Here is a 26585-nt window from a genome sequence, read left to right as displayed (position 1 = left end):
GTTCATCATATTTCTACTAATGGCATTTCTACTAATTCTCTCTTTTTAATGGCTCAGTAGTATTCCATTGTGTATATGTACTGCATATTCTTTATACAATTATCTACTGATAGATATTTAGGTTGCTTCTCTGTGTTGGCTATTTTAAATAGCGCTGCTACGAACATAAGGATGCATATATTGTTTCAAATTACAGTTCCTGGCTATATGCCCAGGAAAGGGCTTGCTGAATCATATGGCAACTCTATTTTTAGTTTTCTTAAGAAACCTCCATATTTTTTTCCATAGTGGCTGCACCAATTTGCATTCCTACCAACAGAGTAGGAAGGTTCGTTTTTCTCCATACCATTTCCAGCATTTTTCATTTGTAGACTTTTTAGTGATGGCCATTCTGACTGGTATGGGGTGGTGACTTATTATAGTTTTGATCTGCATCAAAAATAAAGATGAAACCTCACACTAAGACTGAAAATTGAAAGATGTGATTATTACTTATTGGATAGAGGCATAAAAAGGCTAGTGCTGGATTCTGATTGCCAAATTTCATTAAGGATTTTTGCATCTATGTTCATCAGTGATATTGGCCTGTAGTTTTCTTTTTTTGTGGCATCTTTGTCAGGTTTTGGTATTAGGGTGATGGTGGCCTCATAGAATGAGTTTGGAAGTTTACCTTCCTCTGCAATTTTCTGGAAGAGTTTGAGTAGGATAGGTGTCAGCTCTTCTCTAAATTTTTGATAGAATTCAACTGTGAAGCCGTCTGGACCTGGGCTTATATTTGCTGGAAGATTTCTGATTACAGTTTCAATTTCCGTGCTTGTGATGGGTCTGTTAAGATTTTTTTATTTCTTCCTGGTTCAGTTTTGGAAAGTTGTACTTTTCTAAGAATTTGTCCATTTCTTCCACGTTGTCCATTTTATTGGCATATAATTGCTGATAGTAGTCTCTTATGATCCTTTGCATTTCTGTGTTGTCTGTTGTGATCTCTCCATTTTCATCTCTAATTTTATTGATCTGATTTTTCTCCCTTTGTTTCTTGATGAGTCTGGCTAATTGTTTGTCAACTTGATTTATCCAACAACACATTAAAAAGATCATACACCATGACCAAGTGGGCTTTATCCCAGGGATGCAAGGATTCTTCAATATCCACAAATCAATCAATGTAATACACCACATTAACAAATTGAAAAATAAAAGCCATATGATTATCTCAGTAGATGCAGAGAAAGCCTTTGACAAAATTCAACATCCATTTATGATCAAAACTCTCCAGAAAGCAGGAATAGAAGGAACATACTTCAACATAATAAAAGCTATATATGACAAACCCACAGCAAACATTATCCTCAATGGTGAAAAATTGAAAGCATTTCCTCTAAAGTCAGGAACAAGACAAGGGTGCCCACTCTCACCACTACTATTCAACATAGTTTTGGAAGTTTGGGCCACAGCAATCAGAGCAGAGAAAGAAATAAAAGGAATCCAGATTGGAAAAGAAGAAGTAAAACTCTCACTGTTTGCAGATGACATGATCCTCTACATAGAAAACTCTAAAGACTCCACCAGAAAATTACTAGAGCTAATCAATGAATATAGTAACGTTGCAGGATATAAAATCAACACCCAGAAATCACTTGCATTCCTATACACTAATAATGAGAAAATAGAAAGAGAAATTAAGGAAACAATCCCATTCACCATTGCAACGAAAAGAATAAAATACTTAGGAATATATCTACCTAAAGAAACTAAAGACCTATATATATAGAAAACTATAAAACACTGGTGAAAGAAATCAAAGAGGACACTAATAGATGGAGAAATATACCATGTTCATGGATCGGAAGAATCAATATAGTGAAAATGAGTATACTACCCAAAGCAATCTATAGATTCAATGCAATTCCTATCAAGCTACCAATGGTATTTTTCATGGAACTAGAACAAATAATTTCACAATTTGTATGGAAATACAAAAAACCTCAAATAGCCAAAGCAATCTTGAGAAAGAAGAATGGAACTGGAGGAACCTGCCTGACTTAAGGCTCTACTACAAAGCCACAGTCATCAAGACAGTATGGTACTGGGACAAAGACAGAAATATAGATCAATGGAACAAAATATCTTTGACAAAGGAGGCAAGAATATACAATGGATTAAATACAATATCTTTAACAAGTGGTGCTGGGAAATCTGGTCAACCACTTGTAAAAGAATGAAACTAGAACACTTTCTAACACCATACACAAAAATAAACTCAAAATGGATTAAAGATCTAAACATAAGACCAGAAACTATAAAACTCCTAGAGGAGAACATAGGCAAAACACTCTCCAACATACATCATAGCAGGATCCTCTATGACCCACCTCCCAGAATATTGGAAATAAACGCAAAAATAAACAAATGGGACCTAATTAAACTTAAAAGCTTCTGCACAACAAAAGAAACTATAAGCAAGGTGAAAAGACAGCCTTCAGAATGGGAGAAAATAATAGCAAATGAAGCAACTGACAAAGAATTAGTCTCAAAAATATACAAGCAACTCCTACAGCTCAATTCCAGAAAAATAAACGATCCAATCAAAAAATGGGCCAAAGAACTAAATAGACATTTCTCCAAAGAAGACATACAGATGGCTAACAAACACATGAAAAGATGCTCAACATCTCTCATTATCAGAGAAATGCAAATCAAAACCACAATGAGGTACCATTTCATGCCAGTCAGAATGGCTGCGATCCAAAAGTCTACAAGCAATAAATGCTGGAGAGGATGTGGAGAAAAGGGAACCCTCTTACACTGTTGGTGGGAATGCAAACTAGTACAGCCACTATGGAGAACAGTGTGGAGATTCCTTAAAAAACTGGAAATAGAACTGCCATACGACCCAGCAATCCCACTGCTGGGCATACACACCAAGGAAACCAGAAGGGAAAGAGACATGTGTATGTACCCCAATGTTCATCGCAGCACTGTTTATAATAGCCAGGACATGGAAGCAACCTAGATGTCCATCAGCAGATGAATGGATAAGAAAGCTGTGGTACATATAAACAATGGAGTATTACTCAGCCATTAAAAAGAATACATTTGAATCAGTTTTAATGAGGTGGATGAAACTGGAGCCTATTATACAGAGTGAAGTAAGCCAGAAAGAAAAACACCAATACAGTATACTAATGCATATATATGGAATTTAGAAAGATGGTAACGATAACCCTGTATGCGAGACAGCAAAAGAAACACAGATGTATAGAACAGTCTTTTGGACTATGTGGGAGAGAGAGGGAGGGGATGATTTGGGAGAATGGCATTAAAACATGTATAATATCATATAAGAAATGAATCGCCAGTCCAGGTTCGATGCAGGATACAGGAAGCTTGGGGCTGGTACACTGGGATAACCCAAAGGGATGGTATGGGGAGGGAGGTGGGAGGAGGGTTCAGGATGGGGAACACGTGTACACCCGTGGCGGATGCATGTTGATGTATGGCAAAACCAATACAATATTGTAAAGTAAAAAAAAAAAAAAAGACTAGTGCTCTATCAACAAGCAGCCCCTCTAGAGCCCTATCCTATCTCGAGGCAACAAGGTTTTCTGCGCTCTCTCTGCCCTGTGGCTATCAGGGGGCTGCCACAGCCCTCCACCTAAGGCTCAGCTACCCACGCGGGAATCTAATTCTCTGAAGACTCACCAGTCCCAGGACTCCGCGAGTGCTACTTCCGCTCCTGCGTGGAACTTCCTGGTGTTGTGAAACTGGCGGGACACAGGAGCCGGGAGGAAGAGAGGCTCGTTTTTGAACTTCTCTCAATAAACTCTGAGAAAGTAACAGTGCTTCCTGAAACCATCAAGAAAGAAAATGTCGGTGACATTGCATACAGATGTAGGTGATATTAAAATAGAAGTCTTCTGTGAAAGGACACCCAAAACATGTGAAAATTTCTTGGCTCTTTGTGCCAGTAATTACTACAATGGCTGTATATTTTATAGAAATATCAAGGGTTTCATGGTTCAAATGGGAGATCCGACAGGTACTGGAAGGGGAGGTAACAGTATCTGGGGCAAGAAGTTTGAAGACGAATATAGTGAATATCTTAAGCACAGTGTTAGAGGTGTTCTATCTATGGCTAATAATGGCCCAAATACCAATGGATCTCAGTTTTTCATCACCTATGGGAAGCAGCCACATCTGGACATGAAATACACAGTATTTGGCAAGGTGATAGAAGGTCTGGAGACTCTAGATGAACTGGAGAAGTTACCCGTAAATGAGAAGACATATCGACCTCTTAATGATGTACACATTAAGGACATAACTATTCATGCCAACCCATTTGCCCAGTAGCTATAATAGACCTGGACAAATACTTGGCAAACTATTCAAGGAACACACCTATTATGGTTTACTCAGTTTTAATTGGAGAAGGCAATGGCACCCCACTCCAGTACTCTTGCCTGGAAAATCCCATGGACGGAGGAGCCTGGTGGGCTGCAGTCCATGGGGTCGCTAAGAGTCGGACATGACTGAGCGACTTCATTTTCACTTTTCACGTTCATGAATTGGAGAAGGAAATGGAAACCCACTCGTGTTCTTGCCTGGAGAATCCCAGGGACGGGGGAGCCTGGTGGGCTGCCATCTGTGGGGTCACACAGAGTCGGACACGACTGAAGCGACTTAGCAGCAGCAGTAGCTGCAGTGCTTGTTCATATATTGTGACCAGTGCCATATATTGACAAGTGAATCCTCCTCCTTACCTACTAGTCTCCTTACCTGTCATCAGCTGATTTTACTGCCAGCATACCCAGATATTAACATGTGGGTTTCACTGAATGTGAATAGCCACCATTTGTAAGCTCTGTAGATATCACATATCCAGCTATGTGTCTCTCTTAGAAGATCCTAGACATACACAAAGATGTTTGTGTGACTTGTAAGCAGTTTTGCTTTTTATTATTAGCCTAGACTGGTGCCTCCTTAGCAGTTCATTTCCTGGGAACCTCTAGTTAATTTGCCATGTAAGCAGAGAGAACTTGAAAATGTAATAGGTATGTCAGAAAGTTTGACAATCTAAAATTTGCAACTTTCAGCTTCTAACATTCTCCCCTAAATCTGACCAATGATGTATTGAAATTAAATATGCTTGCAAAATTTTATACAGTTTCTCTTTTCCCAATTATGCTTTAAAAGAGAACTTTTGCTCCTATTTAGAATAATGAAATGCAAAAGTCCAATCTGTTGTGTATTGGCTGATCCAGTGGAAGGAGCACTGGGCTAGAATATTAATTACCTCTGTCACTTCTTTGTGATTGTACAATTAAAGTAATTTCCTGATTGTTCTGGCTCCAATATTTCCCTTTAATGATTCATTCTAACTAGCATCAAATGTATTTTCAAAATTGACAGGTGTCTCACTATCACCATCCCAATTAAAACCCTCCCATGGGCTGCTTACTGCCTCTAGAATTAATAATAATTGCAGTAGTAACATTAATAATCATGGGAGCCAACACTCACTGGATTTACTCTATGCTAGACACTATGTGATGTACTTTATATGTACTTCCTTAATCTTCACAGTAACTGAAGTTCATGGGTGTAGAAACTGGGACCAAAAAAGTTAGGTAATTTACCCAAGATCACATAGCTAATGTGTGATGTAACTAAGACCCAAACTCACATCTATCTGACAAAAGTTCATTCTCTCAGTCATGATATTATTCTGCCTCTTCTTCCTAATGAAAGATAGTCTTTGGCCAGTCTTTCCTAGAATGGAAGCCTTTCATTTGTTCACATAACTCTTTATTACTCTTTGATACATACTCTTTTCTCCAGCTCAGTTTCCTCTTTATTCTTTTTTAAAAGTCATATTCCTTCTTTTCCAGTTTTGACCAAGTCCATTGTTCTGTGTCTGGTTCTAACTGTGAGATGAAAAACTTTGGTTTTTTCATTTCTCCAAACGTTTCCACTTTTGCTCTGTCTTTTCACTTCTCTGTGTTGCGCCCATCCTTGGCATCCTCAGTCATTCAATGAACAGGTCACTATTACTAAGCGCCCGCTGCTCAGTGACTTCCATAAATTCACTGAGTAGTGGGAGTATCAAATAGGCACGGGGGATCCACTCCATAATGGCAGTAGCTGAAAAAGATGAAAGCAGCCCTATTCCAGAGCCTAGTACTTAAAAATTATTGGTAAAGAATCAAATTCCTAATCATCTCATTGAATCTCATAGCTTTAGAAATGAGCAATCTTATTCTACCAGGCACATTATACGCTGCTTGAGCATTAAACAAAGCCCTATTTTTCTTTAGTATCACTTTTTGGTAGGAAACCAACTTAAAGGTTTTAAGTCCCATCTACTTTTTCTAAAGAATTTCTGTGTGGTGTGTGTGCATTAAGTAATATGACTGTCTAGATTTGTGCTGTTGTTCTATCACAAAGTCGTGTCCAACTCTTTGCAACCCCATGGACTGTGGCACACCAGGCTTCCCTGTCCTTTGCTGTCTCCCAGAGCTTGCTCAGACTCATGTCCATTGAGTCAGTGGTGCATCCAACCATCTCATCCTCTTGTCACCCCCTTCTCTTCATGCCACCAGTCTTTCCCAGCATCGGGGTCTTTTCCAACGAGTCAGCTCTTCACATCAGGTAGCCAAAGTTTTGGAGCTTCAGCTTCAGCATCAGTCCTTCCAGTGAATATTCAGCATTGATTTCCTTTAGGATTGACTGGTATGATCTCCCTGCTGTCCAAGGGACTCAAGAGTCTTCTCCAGCACCAAGATTTGAAAGAATCAGTTCTGTGCTCACCCTTCTTTGTGGTCTAACTCTCACATATGTACATGACTACTGGAAAAACCATAGCTTTGACTAGAGGGACCTTTGTCAGCAAATGATGTCTGTTTTTTAATATGCCATCTAGGTTTGTCATAGCTTTTCTTGCAAAGAGCAAGCGTCTTTTAATTTTGTGGCTGCAGTCACCATCCATGGTGATTTTGAAGCCAAGGAAAATAAGTCTGTCACTGTTTCCATTGTTTCCCCACCTATTTGCCATGAAGTGATGGAACTGGATGCCATGATATTAGGTTTTTGAATGTTGAGTTTCAAACCAGCTTTTTTACACTCTTTTTTCACCCTCATCAAGAGGCTCTTTAGTTCCTCTTCACTTTCTGCTATTAGTGGTATCATCTCCATATCTGAAATTGCTGATATTTCTCCTGGAAATCTTGACTCCAGCTTGTTATTTATCCAGCCCAATATTTTGCATGATGTATCTGCATGGAAATTAAATAAGCAGGATATCAATATAAAGCCTTGACGTATTACTTTCCCAATTTTGACCAAGTCCATTGTTCTGTGTCTGGTTCTAACTGCTGTTTCTTGACCTACATACAGATCTGTGTGTATACTTGCAAATATATTGACAGTTATTGTGCTGAAGGATAGGAGCTCTGTAATTGTTGCTGTTGTTAAGGATCCAGACTAACAGCCTCTGATGGGTGTGCGACATTTGATAAATATCATCTTTGGCGATAGAAATAATGATTTCTGCCTTTTTTACTTCATAGAATTATTCAGTTCAGTTCACTTGCTCAGTCGTGTCCGACTCTTTGCGATCCCATGAACCACAGCATGCCAGGCCTCCCTGTCCATCACCAACTCCTGGAGCTTACCCAAACTCATATCCATTGAGTCAGTGATGCCATCCAGCCATCTCATCCTCTGTCATCCCCTTCTCCTCCTGCACACAACACCTCCCAGCATCAGGGTCTTTTCCAATGAGTCAACTCTTCACATGAGGTGGCCAAAGTACTGGAGTTTCAGCTTCAACATCAGTTCTTCCAATGAACACCCAGGACTGATCTCCTTTAGGATGGACTGGTTGGATCTCCTTGCAGTCCAAGGGACTCTCAAAAGTCTTCTCCAACACCACAGTTCAAAAGCATCAATTCTTCAGTGCTCAGCTTTCTTCACAGTCCAACTCTCACATCCATACATGACCACTGGAAAAACCATAGCCTTGACTAGACAGACCTTTGTTGGCAAAATTATGTCTCTGCTTTTTAATGTGCTGTTGAGGTTGGTCATAACTTTCCTTCCAAGAAGTAAGCATCTTTTAATTTCATGGCTGCAATCACCATCTGCAGTGATTCTGGAGCCCCAAAAAAATAAAGTCAGACACTGTTTCCACTCTTTCCCCATCTGTTTCCCATGAAGTTATGGGAACAGATGCCATGATCTTAGTTTTCTGAATGTTGAGCTTTAAGCCAACTTTTTACTCTCCTCTTTCACTTTCATCAAGAGGCTTTTTTAGTTCCTCTTCACTTTCTGCCATGAGGCTGGTATCATCTGCATACCTGAGGTTATTAATATTTCTCCCAGCAATCTTGATTCCAGCTTGTGCTTCTTCTAGCCCAGCGTTTCTCATGATGTACTCTGAATAGAAGTTAAATAAGTAGGGTGACAATATACAGCCTTGACGTACTCCTTTTTCTATTTGGAACCAGTCTGTTGTTCCATATCCAGTTCTAACTGTTGTTTCCTGACCTGCATACAGGTTTCTCAAGAGACAGGTCAGGTGGTCTGGTATTCCTATCTCTTTCAGAGTTTTCCACAGTTTATTGTGATCCACACAGTCAAAGGCTTTGGCATAGTCAATAAAGCAGAAGAAGATGTATTTCTGGAACTCTCTTGCTTTTTCGATGATCCAGCAGATGTTGGCAATTTGAACTCTGGTTCCTCTGCTTTTTCTAAAACCAGCTTGAACATCTGGAAGTTCACGTTTCATGTATTGCTGAAGCCTAGCTTGGAGAATTTTGAGCATTACTTGTGTGTGAGATGAGTGCAATTGTGCAGTAGTTTGAGCATTCTTTGTCATTGCCTTTCTTTGGGATTGGAATGAAAACTGACCTTTTCCAGTCCTGTGGCCACTGCTGAGTTTTCCAAATTTGCTGGCATATTGAGTGCAGCACTTTCACAACATCATCTTTCAGGACTTGAAATAGCTCCACTGGAATTCCATCACCTCCACTAGCTTTGTTCATAGCGATGCTTCCTAAGGCCCACTTGACTTCACATTCCAGGATGTCTGGCTCTAGGTGAGTGATCACGCCATCATGATTATCTGGGTCGTGAAGATCTTCTTTGTACCATTCTTCTGTGTATTCCTGCTACCTCTTCTTAGTATATCTGCTTCTGTTAGGTTCATACCATCTCTGTCCTTTATTGAGCCCATCTTTGCATGAAATGTTCCCTTTGTATCTCTAATTTTCTTGAAGAGATCTCTAGTCTTTCCCATTCTGTTGTTTTCCTCTATTTCTTTGCATTGATTGCTGAGGAAGGCTTTCTTATCTCTCCTTGCTATTCTTTGGAACTCTGCATTCAAATGGGAATATATTTCCTTTTGTCCTTTGCTTTTCATTTCTCTTCTTTTCATGGCTATTTGTAAGGCCTCTTCAGACAGCCATTTTGCTTTCTTGCATTTCTTTTCCATGGGGATGGTCTTGATCCCTGTCTCCTGTATAGTGTCACGAACCTCCGTCCATAGTTCATCAGGCACTCTGTCTATCAGATCTAGTCCCTTAAATCTATTTCTCAATTTCACTGTATAGTTATAAGGGATTTGATTTAGGTCATACCTGAATGGTCTAGTGATTTTCCCTACTTTCTTCAATTTAAGTCTGAATTTGTCAATAAGGAGTTCATGATCTGAGCCACAGTCAGCTCCTGGTCTTGTTTTTGTTGATTGTATAGAGCTTCTCCATCTTTGGCTGCAAAGAATATAATCAGTCTGATTTTGGTGTTGACCATCTGGTGATGTCCATGTGTAGAGTCTTCTCTTGTGTTGTTGGAAAAGGGTGTTTGCTATGACCAGTGTGTTCTCTTGGCAAAACTCTATTAGCCTTTGCCCTGCTTCATTCTGTACTCCAAGGCCAAATTTGCCTGTTACTCCAGGTGTTTCTTGACTTCCTACTTTTGCATTCCATTCCCCTATAATGAAAAGGACATCTTTTTTGGGTGTTAGTTCTATAAGATCTTGTAGGTCTTCATAGAACCATTCAACTTCAGCTTATTCAGCATTACTGGTTGGGGCATAGGCTTGGATTACCGTGATATTGAATGGTTTGCCTTGGAAATGAAGAGAGATCATTCTGTCGTTTTTGAGATTGCATCCAAGTACTGCATTTCAGACTCTTGTTGACCATGATGGCTACTCCATTTCTTTTAAGGGATTCTTGCCCACAGTAGTAGATATAATGATCATCTGAGTTAAATTCACCCATTCCAGTCCATTTTAGTTCACTGATTCCTAGAATGTCGATGTTCACTCTTGCCATCTCCTGTTTGACCACTTCCAATTTGCCTTGATTCATGGACCTGACATTCCAGGTTTCTATGCAATATTGCTCTTTACAGCATTGGACCTTGCTTCTATCACCAGTCACATCCACAACTGGGTGTTGTTTTTGCTTTGGCTCCATCCTTTCATTCTTTCTAGAGTTATTTCTCCACTGATCTCCAGTAGCATATTGGGCACCTACTGCCCCAGGGAGTTCCTCTTTCAGTATCTTATCATTTTGCCTTTTCATGGGGTTCTCAAGGCAAGAATACTGAAGTGGTTTGCCATTCCCTTCTCCAGTGGACCACATTCTGTCAGACCTCTCCACCATGACCCATCCATCTTGGGTGGCCCCACACGGTATGGCTTAGTTTCATTGAATTATTTCATAGAATTATTATGTTAAGCCAATTAGTTAACTGACATCAAAGACTTTATAAAGTATATATCAGTGATTCTCACAGTGTGGTCTGAGGACCCCCTAGGTGGTTCCTGTGTCAGAGTTCAGCCAGAGGAACAGAACCACTAGGTTTTAAACACACACACACAGACACACACACACATGCACATATGCACACATACACACATATATAGAGAGAGAATTTATTGATTTATTGCAAGGAATTGGCTTACATGATTGGTGGCTAGCTATGCAAGTATGACATTCATAGGGAAGGCCATTAGCTGGCATGCTGGAATTCTCAAGTATGAGCTGAAACTGCTGTTTATAGATGGCATTTTTTCTTCTTCTTCTGAGAAGACACAGCTGTGTTTCCAAGTCCTTTCAACTGACTGAATCAGGCCTTATTTTGGATGGACTGATTATGGAGTTTAGTCACGCCTACAAAAATACCTCCACACCACCTAGACTAGTGCCTGGTTGAATAACCAGACACTGTAGCATAGCCAAGTCAACACATAAAGCTAACCACAGTTCTCAAAGCTCTTTTAGGGGACCCTCGAGTGTTCCCCTTTATAACTAGGTATAATGCTGGATTTTCTTCGTGTATTTCAAGCAAAAAAACATGATGCAACAGAACGAATGGATAAATGCATATGAGAATGCAGATGTCCTCTATGAATCCAAACAACTAATGAGATTTAGAAAAGTTCTCACTAGTTATTTTAAAGAAATGAATAAATAATTTGGATTTTTCTAATTTTAAATTTCTAATACAGTAAGTGTAGATGGTTATAGCAAGCATAAACAAAAAAACCCTAAATAATTTTTAAGAATATAAAGGAATACTGGTTCACAAGCTTGTTTTGTGACCTTCTAATGACTTGATCTGACAGTATAAAATACCTCTTTGAACTTTGTTTCTCATTTTCAACATCAGTATGCAGTATTTTATTCTAAAAGTAATTTTATATAGATCTCAGTAAATTATGCCTACCAAGTTTCCTTAAGTCATGGTCAAAATATTTATTTGGGAACTATTTTATTCATGTTTTATATATCAAAAATTATTAAGCTATCAAAATGGGTAGGACAGGAATTGTGGTGGCTTTCCATCCCAGTGGGTTAACAATGAGTCATTTTTTACTCTTTAGTCACCTTTTGAGTAACCAGAAAAATTGAAAGAAAAAGAAAAACAAAGTCATCCAAAAGTCATAATTGTGATTAACACAAACATAGCCAAAAGATGGTGCAAAACTGACTGAATGAAAACAAATCTAGGCAACACTGCATACACTGCAAAAGACACTATCATTATATAGGGTCACCCTAAAGAGGAAAGGAAAAGAAGAGTATGATTTTTTTAAGACAGAAGTTGCAAGCTAAGATTGCGACAAGGACCAGGCAGGTAGTATAACCTCCAGAAGCAATTCAGCTGAGGAATGGGGCTGCTCATGCCCTGTCCAGGCAGCACCATTCAGCAATGGATAGCTTTTGACTGATGAGAAACAACCCACAGTTGTCAGTTCTTTGGCTAGTTGAGTTGCACACGCAAAAAATCTGTACTATTATAAGAAGCATCCCAATGTTTAACACTGCCAATGAATCTAAAATTTAAGTCTGTGCAGGCCAAATGAAATATTTGTGCAGGTAATTACCACTCTGTCGCATCTGGTTTAGGAACACTGCATATCACATAAATTACTTGATGACAAATGACCAAGAAGTCATCATCCACTGAGGTTTTCTGTAGTTACTGGTGTTTTCCAGCTGAGCCTGCCCTTGCTCCCTCAATACTTCTTACTATAAAGGCTTTTCATCATTATTTTGTCTTTGCTTTTTAAAATTATTTCAGAAATCAAACTAATTGCTAGTGACCTAGCCTAAGACTTCATACTCCTTCAAACTGCTCATCTTGAGAAGTTTGTTCAATAACTATCCAGAGAAAGAGCAAAGCCTAGGTTGGGGAAAGGTAAACAAGACTCACCAAACTCATTTATTCCATGATTCAGTTCTGTGGTTAGCTTGACCCAGCACCTGGGGAATTTAGGGAACAGTTTTTGTTTTGTTTTGTTTTGTTTCCTAATTTAAATTTACTTCATTTTAATTGGAGGATAATTGCTTTATGACGTTGTACTGTTTTCTGCCACACATAGACATGAATCAGACATAGGTAAACATATGTCTCCTCTCTCGTGAACCTCACTCCCACCCCTCTAGATTGTCACAGAGCACCTGATTTAAACTCCCTTCTCAGAGAACATTTAAGGCAGAATTTCTCAACCTCAGCACTATTGACATTTTGGGCCCAGTAATTCTTCATCATAAGAGGATGTTCTGTGCAGTGTCAGATGTTTATCAGCATCTCTGGGCTCTATTCACCAGATGCCAGTGACTTCCCCATCACACAGTATGATGGTCAAAGATGTCTCCAGATAGCACCAAAAGTCCTCTGTGGGGGGGTGGGGGGGTGGCTGGGAAGGGGATTGGGAAAAGTCACCCCTTGTTGAGAATACTGATTTAGGAGGAGTGTCCATGCCTGGTCCTTGAGGGCGTCTTACCTCTTTCTCAGGCTGCTTATACTGTATTCTTCCCAAAGGGAGAGCTGGTAAATGAACTGTGTTCCATCATGTTACATCTCCAGAGATGAAATTGTCCTGGGCTACTGCCCTGCGGTCCATCCCCATACCTCAGTCCTGAAGGCACTAGTTTCATGGCTAGTCTGTCCTGTAACTAACTCCTGCTCGTGATCTTGTTATTACACAGTACTTCTTCCAACCCTTGTTCATTAGTCCTCAACCAGTGTCACATCTGGTTAACCTGCTAAAAGGCCTCAAGTTATTTTCCATTCCAAGCACTTAACACATTACTCTGCTTGTTCAGTGAAAATTTTTCTAGACCTTTGACTTTCTCTTGACTAAAATCAAGACAAATAAGCACTGATTTATCACAGTGACTACAAGAAGATTTTTCCCTGCAACTACTTTTGTTAAAGTATGAAGAATTTTATGAGTTTTTGTATAGGAATAATTAAGTCAAACTGTTAAGGATATTCAGGAATTAAATGAGTCTAATTATGTAGAGTACTTACCCCAGTGCTTGGCACAGAGTAACCACTCATTAATAGTTACAGTTACCACCAGGAAAATGTGCACAGCATGGAGTAAATAATGGGCCTTAAGCATATGAAATTTGTCCTGGTTGTGTGGTATGGGTGGATGAGAGATGAAGAGGCAAAAGTTTCTGTCAACCACTGCTTCTTCCTTTGAACAGATGGATACTTTACCACTGAGCCACCAGGGAAGCCCCAACTATTGCCTCTTAGTTGGTGATTTGGGGCTGCAAGAATATACGGGCTAAACCATGACAAACTCTAAAAATTATACATGAAGAGTATGAGGCAACCAATGAGAAATCCAAATACAAAAATGGTTAATTCACTTAAGTGTAGGAAAGTTGATGGCAGGAAAAAGGAACTACATAAAACTCTGTCATGTGTGATTTTTTAGCATGATTTATTAAGAAATTCCAGCAGCCAGATGAAATATAGCCTCTCTAGCACAAACTGAACATAGTCTCTGCTATCTATTACTTGTCATTAGGGTTCTAATTAGCTGGACATAGATATTTAATTTCAACTTCATGATGCAAATAACTTAGCACATGCCTGTTTTATCAATATTTACAGTTTCTAAGCTTGGAAAACGAACTTATGCTTTGAGTACTCTGTAGCCATTGGTCCCCATGATTATCAAGAGATTAATATGCTAGATCTTCTCATCCCAGCTTTGTGTGCACCTCTCTGTTTATTGGGGAAGTGGTGAGGGAAAGAGCACTGGCTTTAGAAGTGAGGAGATGTGGTTTGTGGCCCGTCTCTGTTTCCTGTGTGCCTTGAGCAGATTTATTAACTTCTCTAAGCTTCAGTGTCCTCTGCCACAGCACAAGGAAGCAGTGCCAAACAACCTCCAATTCTGATGCTAACACTCTGTGATGTACCAAATCTGTGAGTCCAGGTCATGCTAGTGCCAAGAAGCCACAGGGCTCTGAGAAAAGGGAGAGAAAGAAACTGGGACTTGCAAAGCATTCTTCTCTTTAGCAGATGGACAGCTGTGAAATGTCAAGTGCATACTGAAAAATTTCTAGACTGTCTCAATTGTTAGGCAGATTTTATGCTCTCAAAAGTTGCTAGCTTGTACCTTACAGCTATTTAAAGTTTAGATGTTTTGGCTGTTTCAGTCCTTCTAAAACGTTTCTTGTGTCCTTTTTTCTTCTTAACAGTTTCTAATAGGATCCAACTGTACATGTAAGTTCACAATTAGCATAGCGACCAGCCAAGAGCATGTAGAAACATTTTCATGAAACTGGTATGTTGATTTCTTTTCACCTCCTTTTATCCCCAAGCTTCTTAGTATTTCATTATTGCTACCATCAAAGAAGGCTTGTTGCTTGCTTTACCTTCTTTATGGGCTCACCAATAACTGTCCATCAGTGTGGCACCTGTTTCATAGCATTTACCCCAATTAGCTCAGTAAACAGAAAACTCACTTTTAAAAAATGTTATGCATGAAAATCTCCTTTTAAGGGAGTGACTCAAATCTCTCAATAAGCTCACAAACAATTCTGATTTTCTGTATGTCTGAAGAATTCACATAATCCATAAGTACAATATTCTGGTCCCACTTTCCTTATTTTGTATAATCAAACAGTAATCAATAAGAACTACGACTACTGCAAAATGGGACTTCAGAAGCTTTGAGGGTAAATTCATCACCAGCATGGATATAATAGTCACTGCAGAGAGTCTTTTCTTCCTTAAGTGCCCTTGAAACACAGCGACTAAATTATATTTTAAACCCCCAAGGAGAGGTATAGGTTATAATTGTCTCACACTTAATTACATGTGTTGCAAAAGGTAAATGGACAAAGTCATTTTTGTTCCATATAGAGAATAGAATCACTTATGAATTTTTATATTGCTGGCTCAGTGATTCACAGAAAGCAGAACTTTATGCAGAAGTCATATCTAACAGTGATGGTGCTGTGTGGATGTGCAGCCGAGTTGAGAACACTGCCTCCACTGTGCTGTTACTGGGCCCCCACTCAGAGTCAGGCCATTCTTCTCTTTCTCACAGGGCTCTAGTGAGGCAGCTTATTTGTCTCCTTCTTTTATTGGTCAGAGTTGTTTCTGTCCAGGCCTCCCCCTCCTCTGAATTTCCAAGGGAGTGTTAGCTTAAGGCCTCACGTTGACACCATCAGATATAATCAGAGAAATGAAAAATGCAATAGGAAAGAGAGGTGATATTATAGCCAAGCAGCACAAGAGAAATATGCCATTTTCAAGCCCAGTTTTCCATAGTTTCTAATGGAGCCCGCTCAGGAGAGACATCATCTTTGCTGGGGTGAGTAAAAGCAACTTGGCCCTTCCGTATAATAGGGGAATTGTTGCCTCCTCTGGTCACTAATTCTAACTTGTGAGTCATGCCCAGCTCATAACTGCTTTTCTTTTTACCACATTGGAAATTGCATTTGGTTTGCTGAGTGTGAGATCCACGTTTCTTTTGTAACAGAACGTTGTATTTTTCTGCAATTGATTTCATTAGGATAAGCTACTTCCTCATGCAATAAAGCTTGCAGTTTGAATGGACCTGAATATGTTTTACAATAATCTATCCCTCTCTCAGCCATTGCAGCCTGAGGAAACAGATGTAGTTTGTGTCTGTTTCTCAAAGCAGTGAGAAAATACAGCTTTGAGGAAGAGAGTGAGACCATTATATGATTTCCCCGTTTCATCTCTATACGCCCTGAAGCTGCCACACTGCAGTGGTTTTCAACTATAGGTGGCAACACCTTGTTTTCCTTTGAGTTCAAAAGAGAAATATTGATGCTTAAAGAAAAATACATTTACTCCCTAAATTATTAACTACTACCTTACCCCCCTCAAAAAAAGCCTCTTGCATACAAGTAGTTTCTTGATGCGTACCTTAGTAAAAATCCTACTGTGGCATGCCTTCAGGGCTGGGGTAACACATCTCCAACCACAAGGTGCAAAGTAAAATGTTTGCAATCTCTGAGAAGCTAGTTGTTTAGCCTGCAGGAGTTCATATAGGTGGTGGAGCTTGTTTATCCTCTGAATTAGCTATACAGTTCTGGTTGAGGTAGCCAGAGGGGAGTTCAAAATTCTCAGGAGGAATTTAACCACCAATAACCAATCTGGAACCCTGCTCCTTTCTTGTCCACCAGTCCTTTCTTTATTTCCAGATCTTGCAAACATACAGTCGAGATCGCCAGGAGTGTTATTCCATTAACAGATGCCCTGATACATTAAGCCATTAATCAGGCAAATCACAGATGTTGTTTTCTTTTCAGATATTGCCATAATTACTCCTAATAACACCTATGGAATTTGTCGTTTCGTTGTCATTGATGACTTTAAAAATTAATCAGATAATTAAATTTCTTCTTCTTAAATTCTATTTATATGGATTTAAATTTTGTTTCTACCTTGGAGGGTCCAGATTCTCTCCTCCAAGTTGTGCTATATCCCAAAGAATGTTGCAGGGTAACCTCACATATGGACAGATTAATAGGCTCTTGAAAGACGGTAGGCTGAAACCCACTACTGAGTTTGCAATCAAACCATATTCCCATTATGCTGAAAGAGGAGCATAATCATTTTGAAGCGTATGGTGCTAATAAATCCAGTTGAAGGAGTCTGCCTTTCTGAAAGGGAAAATTAAGGGAACTTGGGCCAGCTGCCTGGTTTACAGATGGTGAACGTGGGACTCAGAGAAATAAAGTCAGAGTTACTGAGACAAAACAACAATCAGAATTCAAGGCTCATGGGTCTCAATCCAGTTTTGATTGTTCTACCACAGTTGTCCTCCAAAATGGCTCTTAACATATCAGGAGGGAATAAAACCCTCCTCTTGACTCGAGTACACTAAGTCAGGTTGGATTTCTGAGACTGGTTCTACCCACTTATTCACTCTCCTAAGAAGAAAACTTCGACATTCTTCCATCCTTGAACCTAGGGAACTCTACCTCCATTGCTGATTAAATATCACTGATTTCTCTCTTCCAGTGACATTGTTTTAAAATTTTCTTTTAAAAGTTTCAAGCATCTGGAGCCCTTTCTCCTTATTTTTTAGTTCTCTATAAAATACAGTTTTATTAAAAGATTGATTAAGAGGGGACATACGTATATCTATAACTGATGTTTCTGTCATGTATGACAGAAACCAACACAATATTGTAAATATGCTTTAATTAAAAATAAATTAAGGAAAAAGAAATTGAATAGTAATAATAGCATGGGGTGGTTTAGTATTTAAAAAAACAGAAATAAATAAATAGACATTTAAATTTAACTTAACATTAAATCACTGTGATACTTCTTAGCAATTGTATGACATTAGATAACTTACTTAGCCTCTCAAACCCTCACTTTGAGTGTGAATGAGTGAGTGATTGAGGGTGTGTGTGTGTAATTACCTAGTACAATGCAATGACTGATTCAAAAATGGCATTTTAAAATTATTCATCATTACTATTAACTGCAACCAAAAGAGAGGGAATATTAGCTGTCATAGCATTTATTAATATTATGTAATGTCTTAACGTGTGGAAGAAAGAAGGAGAGTCTCATTTTTTGCTTTTGAGATTAATAATCACTGGTTGCTGTTAATGCAAAGAGCCTTGCAGATAGTAAGTTGCCTGGAATTGACCTGAATTGTCGGGTCTGAGGGAAGTACTTCCATCCCTCATCTAATACTACCTCGGACTGCTCATATGTGGCATAGTATCAGTGTGAGCTCATTGGATTGAAGAAACCACACAGAACACAAGAATGCATTGTTTCTGTATTGGTGTATTGGAGGGATGGAATGGGGAGGGAGGAGGGAGGAGGGTTCAGGATGGGGAACACATGTATACCTGTGGCGGATTCATTTTGATATTTGGCAAAACTAATACAATTATGTAAAGTTTAAAAAATAAAATAAAATTTAAAAAAAAAAAAAAAGAATGCATTGTTTCTTGGCTGCATCTGCCTATTTCAATAAAAATACCAGATCCCTCCAATTACTATCAAACTTCTGGTGAAATTTTCACACACGTGCCATTGTGTATTCTCTACCTGCTCCCTGCCAAGTACAGCCCAGAGCAGTAGTTCTTAAGATGTTGTTCCTGTTTGGATTATTTCAGAAATACTCAGGAATGTGTTAAAAATGCAAATTCTCAGGTTCTACCCCAGACATGCTAAATCAAAAACTTGATAAGACTCAAATCTGTGTTTTTAACAAGCCTTCTGACTGGACAAGCTTGCTGACTGGAGTTAGAGTATCATGGTCTGCAGAACCTGCCCAGATGCTGTAGGTATATCAGTTTTTCTCAAAGTGAGAAGGTACCAGGATGGTACTCAAAATGATCTGAGATAGAGTGAAGATGACTTTAGGTGACACTGATGTGGTATCAAAGAGCTGAATCACATAATGAAAGTTTTGTCTTGCTTGTCTTTCAATCCTTAAATCTCAGTTTGGTGTTGCTGGGCCTTTAATATCTCTGTAAATTGCTAATATTTACAACAAAGACTAGAAGGCAAATCCAATCTAAGGAGCAGCAGAGTCTGCTGCTACTGCTAAGTCACTTCAGTCGTGTCCGACTCTGTGCGACCCCATAGATGGCAGCCCACCAGGCTCCCCCGTCCCTAGGATTCTCCAAGCAAGAACACTGGAGTGGGTTGCCATTTCCTTCTCCAATGCATGAAAGTGAAAAGTGAAAGTGAAGTCACTCAGTCTTATTTTTGTTGGTTTGTGTTTACTTTTATAAATATCTTCTGCTTACAGCACATGATATTTGTTTTGCATTTAAGTGTGATAAAAAGCTTCCTTTATAAATGTTTAGTCTATTTAAGGAAAAGGTTAAGAAAACGGTAATCCATTTGGTATGTGGATATGGGGAAAAAAAAAAAACACAAAACATGGATATGGGGGTGAGTGCATTCAGAGAAACACTGGGTGTACTGAAAGGAACCCAGAGATATCAAACCTTTAATTCCATTATGGTCACTATTAGTTATACTACTTTCTTAATCTCAACTTTTTCATCTACCAAATGAAAATGATGATACCAACATCATAGAAATGGTATGAGAATTTATGTACAGAGAATGCTTGCTGCAGTCCTCAGAATATGATAGGTGCTTTCTACAGTTATTCCCCCAAGCTTTGTTTAGAAGCCAATTTGCTTCATAGCCTTCAGAATAGCATTTCTTTCTGGGCTTCAGAGTCCTCATTTATAAGACAACAAAATGAGTCTTGATGATCTCAAAGGCCCCTTTCAGCTCTTAGTTAACAGATAGATAATATGTACATTGTATATGTGCATATATGCATATATATACATATATAATAACTTCTGTATTCCTAACTTTTATATAAGCATGGCACATTGCCCAGACATAAACCTTGAATGCTTGAGAATAATATTGAGAGTGGATGAGCCACGTTGTTAAAATAAAAACTCAAGTCATGAAGAATCTGTAAGCTGATGTACATTTCAGAGCTCAGACGTAATTTCATTGTATTTTATTATCATCTGTCAAACTTAAAGCAATCCTGAGACTAGAAAATAGATTGTCACAGAGATTTCTAAGGAAAATGGTTTCCATGAGTTGGTGTAAATATATTCAGAGAGACTTGTTCCTACTTAATAACCCGCGTTTTTCCTTCTGAATTGCTGATGCATTTGCTTATAGCATGTGAAAGGCAGCTTGTCCTTTGCTGTCAGGTAAACTTGATAGAATAATAGAAATTTCTGAAAAATTCAATCAGATCTTGTTGCTTCTCAAGGGAATTTCTTGACTACTTATTCTATTTGAGAAGAAATAACAGTGTTTCTTAGGTCTTGTACAAAATGCTGACCAAGTTGAACAGCTTGGGTTCCAGGCAGCAAGTGCCACATGGAGTTTTCCCTCCTCAGCATCTGGAGGATGGTGCCGCTGGGGTTTGGGGGCCCTTTGGGAGGTGAAAGAAATACTTAAGGGATTACTACAAGATTGCACTATTAGGAAATCGGAGGTGGTAACCATTACCTTGTCTATTGCTTACAGTATTCTTGTCCATCGGGAGACCTAAAAACAACAACATCAACAAAAATGGTGACATTAGTTTCTCTTAATAGAACATGAAAAAAGCTTGCACTGTTTTTCACATAACTGACTATTAAAGAGTCCCAGATGCTTGATCTGCTCAAATATTGACAATTCTGCTGAAACACCCCAATGAGGTTATTTGATTGAACTGTCACTTAATTGAAAATTGCTCTGTAAGACATATGTAAGGGCATGTGCTTGAACTCAGGTGGACAAAAGTTCAAATTGGTACCTTCTCTTAAAGCTCTGGTATCCTCATCTATAAACTGAGGATAAAATGTTCCTGTTTCACAAGATTGTTCTGAGATTATTTCCAACATCATCTCCTTGATTAATCAGAACAATTAATACACACTAAGCACTTACTTCCTGCCAGATGCTCTTCCAAGGGCTAGGATTGTTTAAGCCTCAATAAAATATTAACATCTGAGGTTATTATTATTAACTTCAGGTTAGGGATGTGGAGATAGGCCCCAGAGAGAACTTGCCAAACATCATGTACTCTGGCTGTAGATGCTTCTTCTTTAAGGCATAAAAACACATATGAGTTAAACCATGTGAAATTATGGACATGACAGTTTTTTAATATATAGATAGCCATTTCATGTGGTTGTGGCTATTAAGCATTGGATATGGATAAACAGTAGCTACAGTTGCTACTGCCAATAATAGCAGGAATAATATGTTGATTTTATTTTTAAATCTTTTTGTTAATATTGGGAATGTTGGTGGCATTGTAGTATAAAGACCATTAACTTGGCAATCAGGAACTGGGTAAAATCTACATCTTAGTTTCCCCACTTGTAAAATACTGAGGTTGGTCTTTTCCAGCTCGAATAGTCAGTGGCAGAGCTTTAAAAACTATTCATGGAAAAGGACCAGTTTTTTGTTGTTGTTCAATCCATCTTCAACCAATAACTAGTTTAACTATGAATGACTAGAACTTAATTTATGTCATATGCAAGGCAAATTTCCTAATCACATTGCAATATCTTAGTAGAGTTCTCAACTGAAAAAATAGGAGCAACCTAAAAGTTGCGAGTTATGTTTTATTCAGTGGAAACTTTTAGGACTTAAGTTGGGGAGAAAGCAACTCAAGTAACCCTGAGACCTGCCCCAAGGACGTAGGGGTGGGGGGAGCCAAGTTATATAGAAATTTTGCAACAAAAGACAGTCAGTCTGAATGTCAAAAAATGATTGTAAATTAAAGAAAACCAGATACCTCAAGTTAAGGAATTTAGGGCTGCTCTCTGTATGGGAAGATACAAGAGTCTAGGCTCAGTGAAATCATTCCTATGATATGCATGTCAGCTCTTGGGGCCAGTATCCGGCTATCACATCCTGCTTTCCTCAGGACTCAGTTTGGGGAGTGGCTACAGTCTGATGGCTGCCGGATGGCAGATATTCTTCTCCTTCCTGTGTTCCCTAAGGGCTCACTGGTTCACTGTCCCTGGAGGCTGCAATTGCTGATAACTGTGACATCCTTTCTTTACTGATATGGCAGGAAAAACTCCATATTTCAGATTATATTGATATAATCCAGATTATATTATGTACTTGTTTCTGAACATACATTCTCAATTTCTGTACTTAACTTGCTGTAGACCAGTAATCAACATTTCATAGACTAGCGCTGGTCCATGGACTGTACTGAGTAGCATTAGAACTTTATAATAATATAAATTCCTTAAAAGAGAATGGGGGTGTGTCAGCATGCAATGGTGGGGTTTAGCCACTAAGTCATGTCCAACTCTTTTTGTGAGCCCATAGACTGTAGCCTGCCAGGCTCCTCTGTCTATGGGATTCCAAGGCAAGAATACTAGAGTGAATTGCCATTTCCTTTTCCAGGGGATCTTCCTGACCCAGGGAGCAAACCTGCATCTCCTGCATTGGCAGACAGGTTCTCTACCACTGAGCCACCAGGAAAGCCCTGGATGTATATACCCATCCCTTTAAAATGTATTCTTTGAAGATGATAAATGATTATTATAAAAAACAGGAAATTTTAAAAAGGAAAGCCACAAATGTGTTGTGATGCATACAACATCATTCAAGGCATTTGAGTAAGATAGAGAAAAGACAGCAAGTAAAGAAAAAGACCTGAGTTTACATGTTTATTTTGAACAATTGTTCTTCCTTTCACAATGCTTAACCACCTTCCATGTTGTCATGCTTGAAGCACTAGGAAATTAAAGATAAATGAGACATGGCCCCGTCCTCCAGAAGCTCACAGTTTAGCCAGAGATGCCATCAGTAATTGCATAATTATAGACTAGTATGTAAAGCTCTAAAGGAAAACAAAGGATTTGACTTGCGAATCAGAAGAGGTTTCACCCTTAAGGGGTAATTTCTTTTATTTTGGTGCTTAGATTGTTTCTTTCTGTATTAAGGGCTTCTGTATTAAAATACAATTTTATTTATGTATAATTTATACATACACAGAGTGGATTAATCTTGTGTATACAGGTTAATGAATTATAACAAAATGAACACTTCCACACAGTCACTTGATTAAGAAGCCACCACTAGGTCAAGAAATAGAATGTTTTTAGGAGCTTTCCAGAGATTCTGATGTGCCCCTTCCCAATCATGCCCTCTCCCCTCTTCACCAATATAAACATAATCCTAATTTCTAATATCAGGGATTATATTTGCCTGTTTTTGAAATCTTATACAAATGGAATCACACACATATACCTTTGTGTTTGGCTTTTTTGTTTAGTGTGATGTCTATACTCATGGGTTCCCCAAACTATGTACCAAAGCATTGCAGAGTACTGCAGGGTATTTTTACATTTTACAGAAACATGACAATACTCAACACCTAGAGGACAGTGAACAAAGTTATAGTTCATGACAATTTAGTTTCAAAAATAAGTGTGGTACATTTCTTTGCATGATTTCATACCTTTGCAGACATTCAAAAGTTTATTCAAGCTGTAATTAAAAGCAAATATGTGTAAAAATCCCCATAGAACAAAAAATGAGGGTGGCAGTTTCCAATCTGACTTCAAGATTTGAGAAGCTGTGCAATATCTAGCAGGTATACACATCCCTTTAGTAAGATACTATGGTTATTTAAGGATGAAATAAAAGTACTAATTTTTTTTCTTTCAATTTATGTGTATTTTTCAACATGGCCACTAATTTATTAGGAAATGTTGTTGTTTAGTCACTAAGTCATGTCCCACTCTTTTGCAACCCACTGGACTGTAGCCCACCAGGCTCCTGTGTCCAAGGGATTTTTTGGCAAGAATACTGGAGTGAGTTGCCATTTCCTTCTCCAGGGAATTTTCCTGACCCAGAGATCGAACCCAGATCTCCTGCATTACAGGCAGATCTCTGCTGAACCACCAGGGAAGAAGGTGAGGAACGTGGCTCAGATTGTAAAGAATCCACCAGCAACGTGGGAGACCTGGGTTCGATCCCTGGGTCAGGAAGATGCCATGGAGGAGGGCATGGCAACCCACTCCAGTATTCTTGCCTGGAAAATTCCATGGACAAAGAAACCTGGAGGGCTACAGTCCATAGGGTCACAAAGAGTCAGGCATGAATGAGTGACTTTCACTTTTATTAGTACATAAATAGTAAGTTTTGGGGACCTAACTACTTAATAATCAGAACTGTTATATTTTTCTTTTGGTGTAGTGACAGTTTAAACTTTTTGCTGAGATAATAAGTAACCTGAAGAGGTTTGTAAAAGTCTGGTCTACGAAACTCATTTATATTGTGTGCAGCAGTCATTTATTTTCATCTGTTTGGTTTTCTACTGTGAGTACACAATTTATTTATGTATTCTATCAATGGAAATTTGTACTGTTTCCAATTTGGAGCTATTGTCAACAATGCTCCTATGCACTGTTTTGAACATAGCTTTCAGTACGCATATGTGTGTTTCTGGTAGGTATATATTTCATACTAGAATTACTGAGTCATAGGGTATGGGTATTTCAACTTCAGTAGATACTGCTAAAAAGTATCCTAAAGTGGTCATTCCAGTTTACACTTCCACCATGATTGTATGAGAGTATAAGTTGTTCCATATCCTACTAACGTTTAATTTTTTTAGTAATTTTAACGCAAGCCAAATCTAGTAGGCACAAATCCAGACTGTGCTGTCTGATGGTTAGTTCAATTTGGGAGGTCTGATCTAAGGAAAAAAATAATTTGTAAATACAAATTAAGAATTAATAATTATTGACTAGAAGAAAATAAATCCCAGCAGATTTTAAGATTTTAAAATTCAAGAAATAACCCCAAATACCATTAAATCAAAAAAAATTGAGAAAAATCATTTGAATTCACTGCCCATCACCTCCCCTACAATTTTTCATTTCTGTGCTTTTAGCTGCTTTTTCCAGAATTACCCCTTCATAGGGTAATAATTTTGCATTTTCATTTTCTTTAAAGAAAATAAAGAGAAATATTTTCTTATACTTTAATAAAAACTTTTAATACAGGTAGTTTAGAAAAGTGTATTTATGTTCAAAACTTTGTCAAATTTGAGGACTCTCTCAGGTTTTTTTTTCAAAAATGAACTGCAGTTTTTTAGGATGTTGCAGGTTGTACGGCAGGTAGTATTAAATAGTCTTTAAATTGGTGAAACTTACTAGTTTCTTTATCATCAGTTTCCTGGTTGTGGTGACTTATTATGTAGTAGATCATCCCATTTGTTTTGAATTGCTGTTGAAATCCAGCATAGCAGACATAGTGCATACCTGGAAGTCATTCATGCTCTAAAACAGCTAGCAATTGATCATTCAGTTTCAGTTCAGTCACTCAGTCGTGCCGACTCTGTGTGACCCCATCATTGCTAGCTATTAATTATATAATTATAATTCTATAAAATTACATCACTAGATCCAAACTACAGATACCCTCAACTTGTCCAAATCTCACATACACCCATATCTGCTTCTGTTGAAGTGATCATATGACTTTCCTGCTGCCCCCCAGCCCCCCAACTACATGTTGAAACAGTCCAGTTACTTTTCTAACTTAAAACCACCCTTGCATTCCTGTGCAACCTGATCATGATATATTTTCCTTTTTATAAATCTCTAGGTTTTGTTAGGAATGTTTGGTTTAGGATTATTATTCTGTGATCATAAAAGATCAGTCAGTAGTATTTACCTTTTTCCAACTTTCTTGAGGTATGATTAACAAATAAAAATATAAGATACTTAAAATGTACATTGTGATGATTTGATATATTCAAAAATAAATACATTGTGAAAGAATTCCTCCTATCTAGTTGGTTAACATCTCCATCACTTTACTTATTTTATTTAGATGATGTCTACTGAAAAAATAGATGTAACCTTTGGAAGGAATGATGCTAAAGCTGAAACTCCAGTACTTTGGCCACCTCATGCAAAGAGTTGACTCATTGGAAAAGACTCTGATGCTGGGAGGGATTAGGGGCAGGAGGAAAAGGGGACGACAGAGGATGAGATGGCTGGATGGCATCACTGACTCAGTGAACGTGAGTCTGGGTGAACTCCGGGAGTTGGTGATGGACAGGGAGGCCTGGTGTGCTGCAATTCATGGGGTCTCAAAGAGTTGGACATCACTGAGCGACTGAACTGAACTGAACTGAACTGAACCTGAAAGTTGAGTGTTATGTTTTGTTTGTCAGAAATTTTCAGGACTTAAGCCTAGGAGGGAGCATCTCAAGTAACCCTGAGAGAGCTACTCAG

At 38.5% G+C, this 26585-nt stretch overlaps 2 protein-coding genes across 2 annotated transcripts in view; both read left to right on the top strand.

Annotated features, from left to right (window-relative positions):
- LOC129637612 (phospholipid-transporting ATPase VB-like) overlaps positions 1 to 26585 on the top strand; it is a 379551-nt gene that overhangs the window by 57385 nt on the left and 295581 nt on the right. The gene's annotated exons all lie outside the window — the stretch shown is intronic.
- Positions 3757 to 4385, top strand: LOC129637595 (peptidyl-prolyl cis-trans isomerase-like 3). The gene has a single exon (XM_055561810.1). It carries the CDS (start codon positions 3865 to 3867, stop codon positions 4348 to 4350), a length of 486 nt encoding a protein of 161 aa, XP_055417785.1. The 5' UTR covers positions 3757 to 3864; the 3' UTR covers positions 4351 to 4385.

Source organism: Bubalus kerabau, chromosome 1, assembly GCF_029407905.1.
Source record: "Bubalus kerabau isolate K-KA32 ecotype Philippines breed swamp buffalo chromosome 1, PCC_UOA_SB_1v2, whole genome shotgun sequence".
NCBI lineage: Eukaryota > Metazoa > Chordata > Mammalia > Artiodactyla > Bovidae > Bubalus > Bubalus kerabau.
Note: the sequence above shows the minus strand (reverse complement) of the source record. Positions and strands in the feature narration are given on the sequence as shown.

What these genes read in the sequence shown, in the direction of transcription:
- LOC129637595 (XM_055561810.1), top strand. Translation starts at nt 3,865, where the DNA reads ATGTCGGTGACATTGCATACAGATGTAGGTGATATTAAAATAGAAGTC.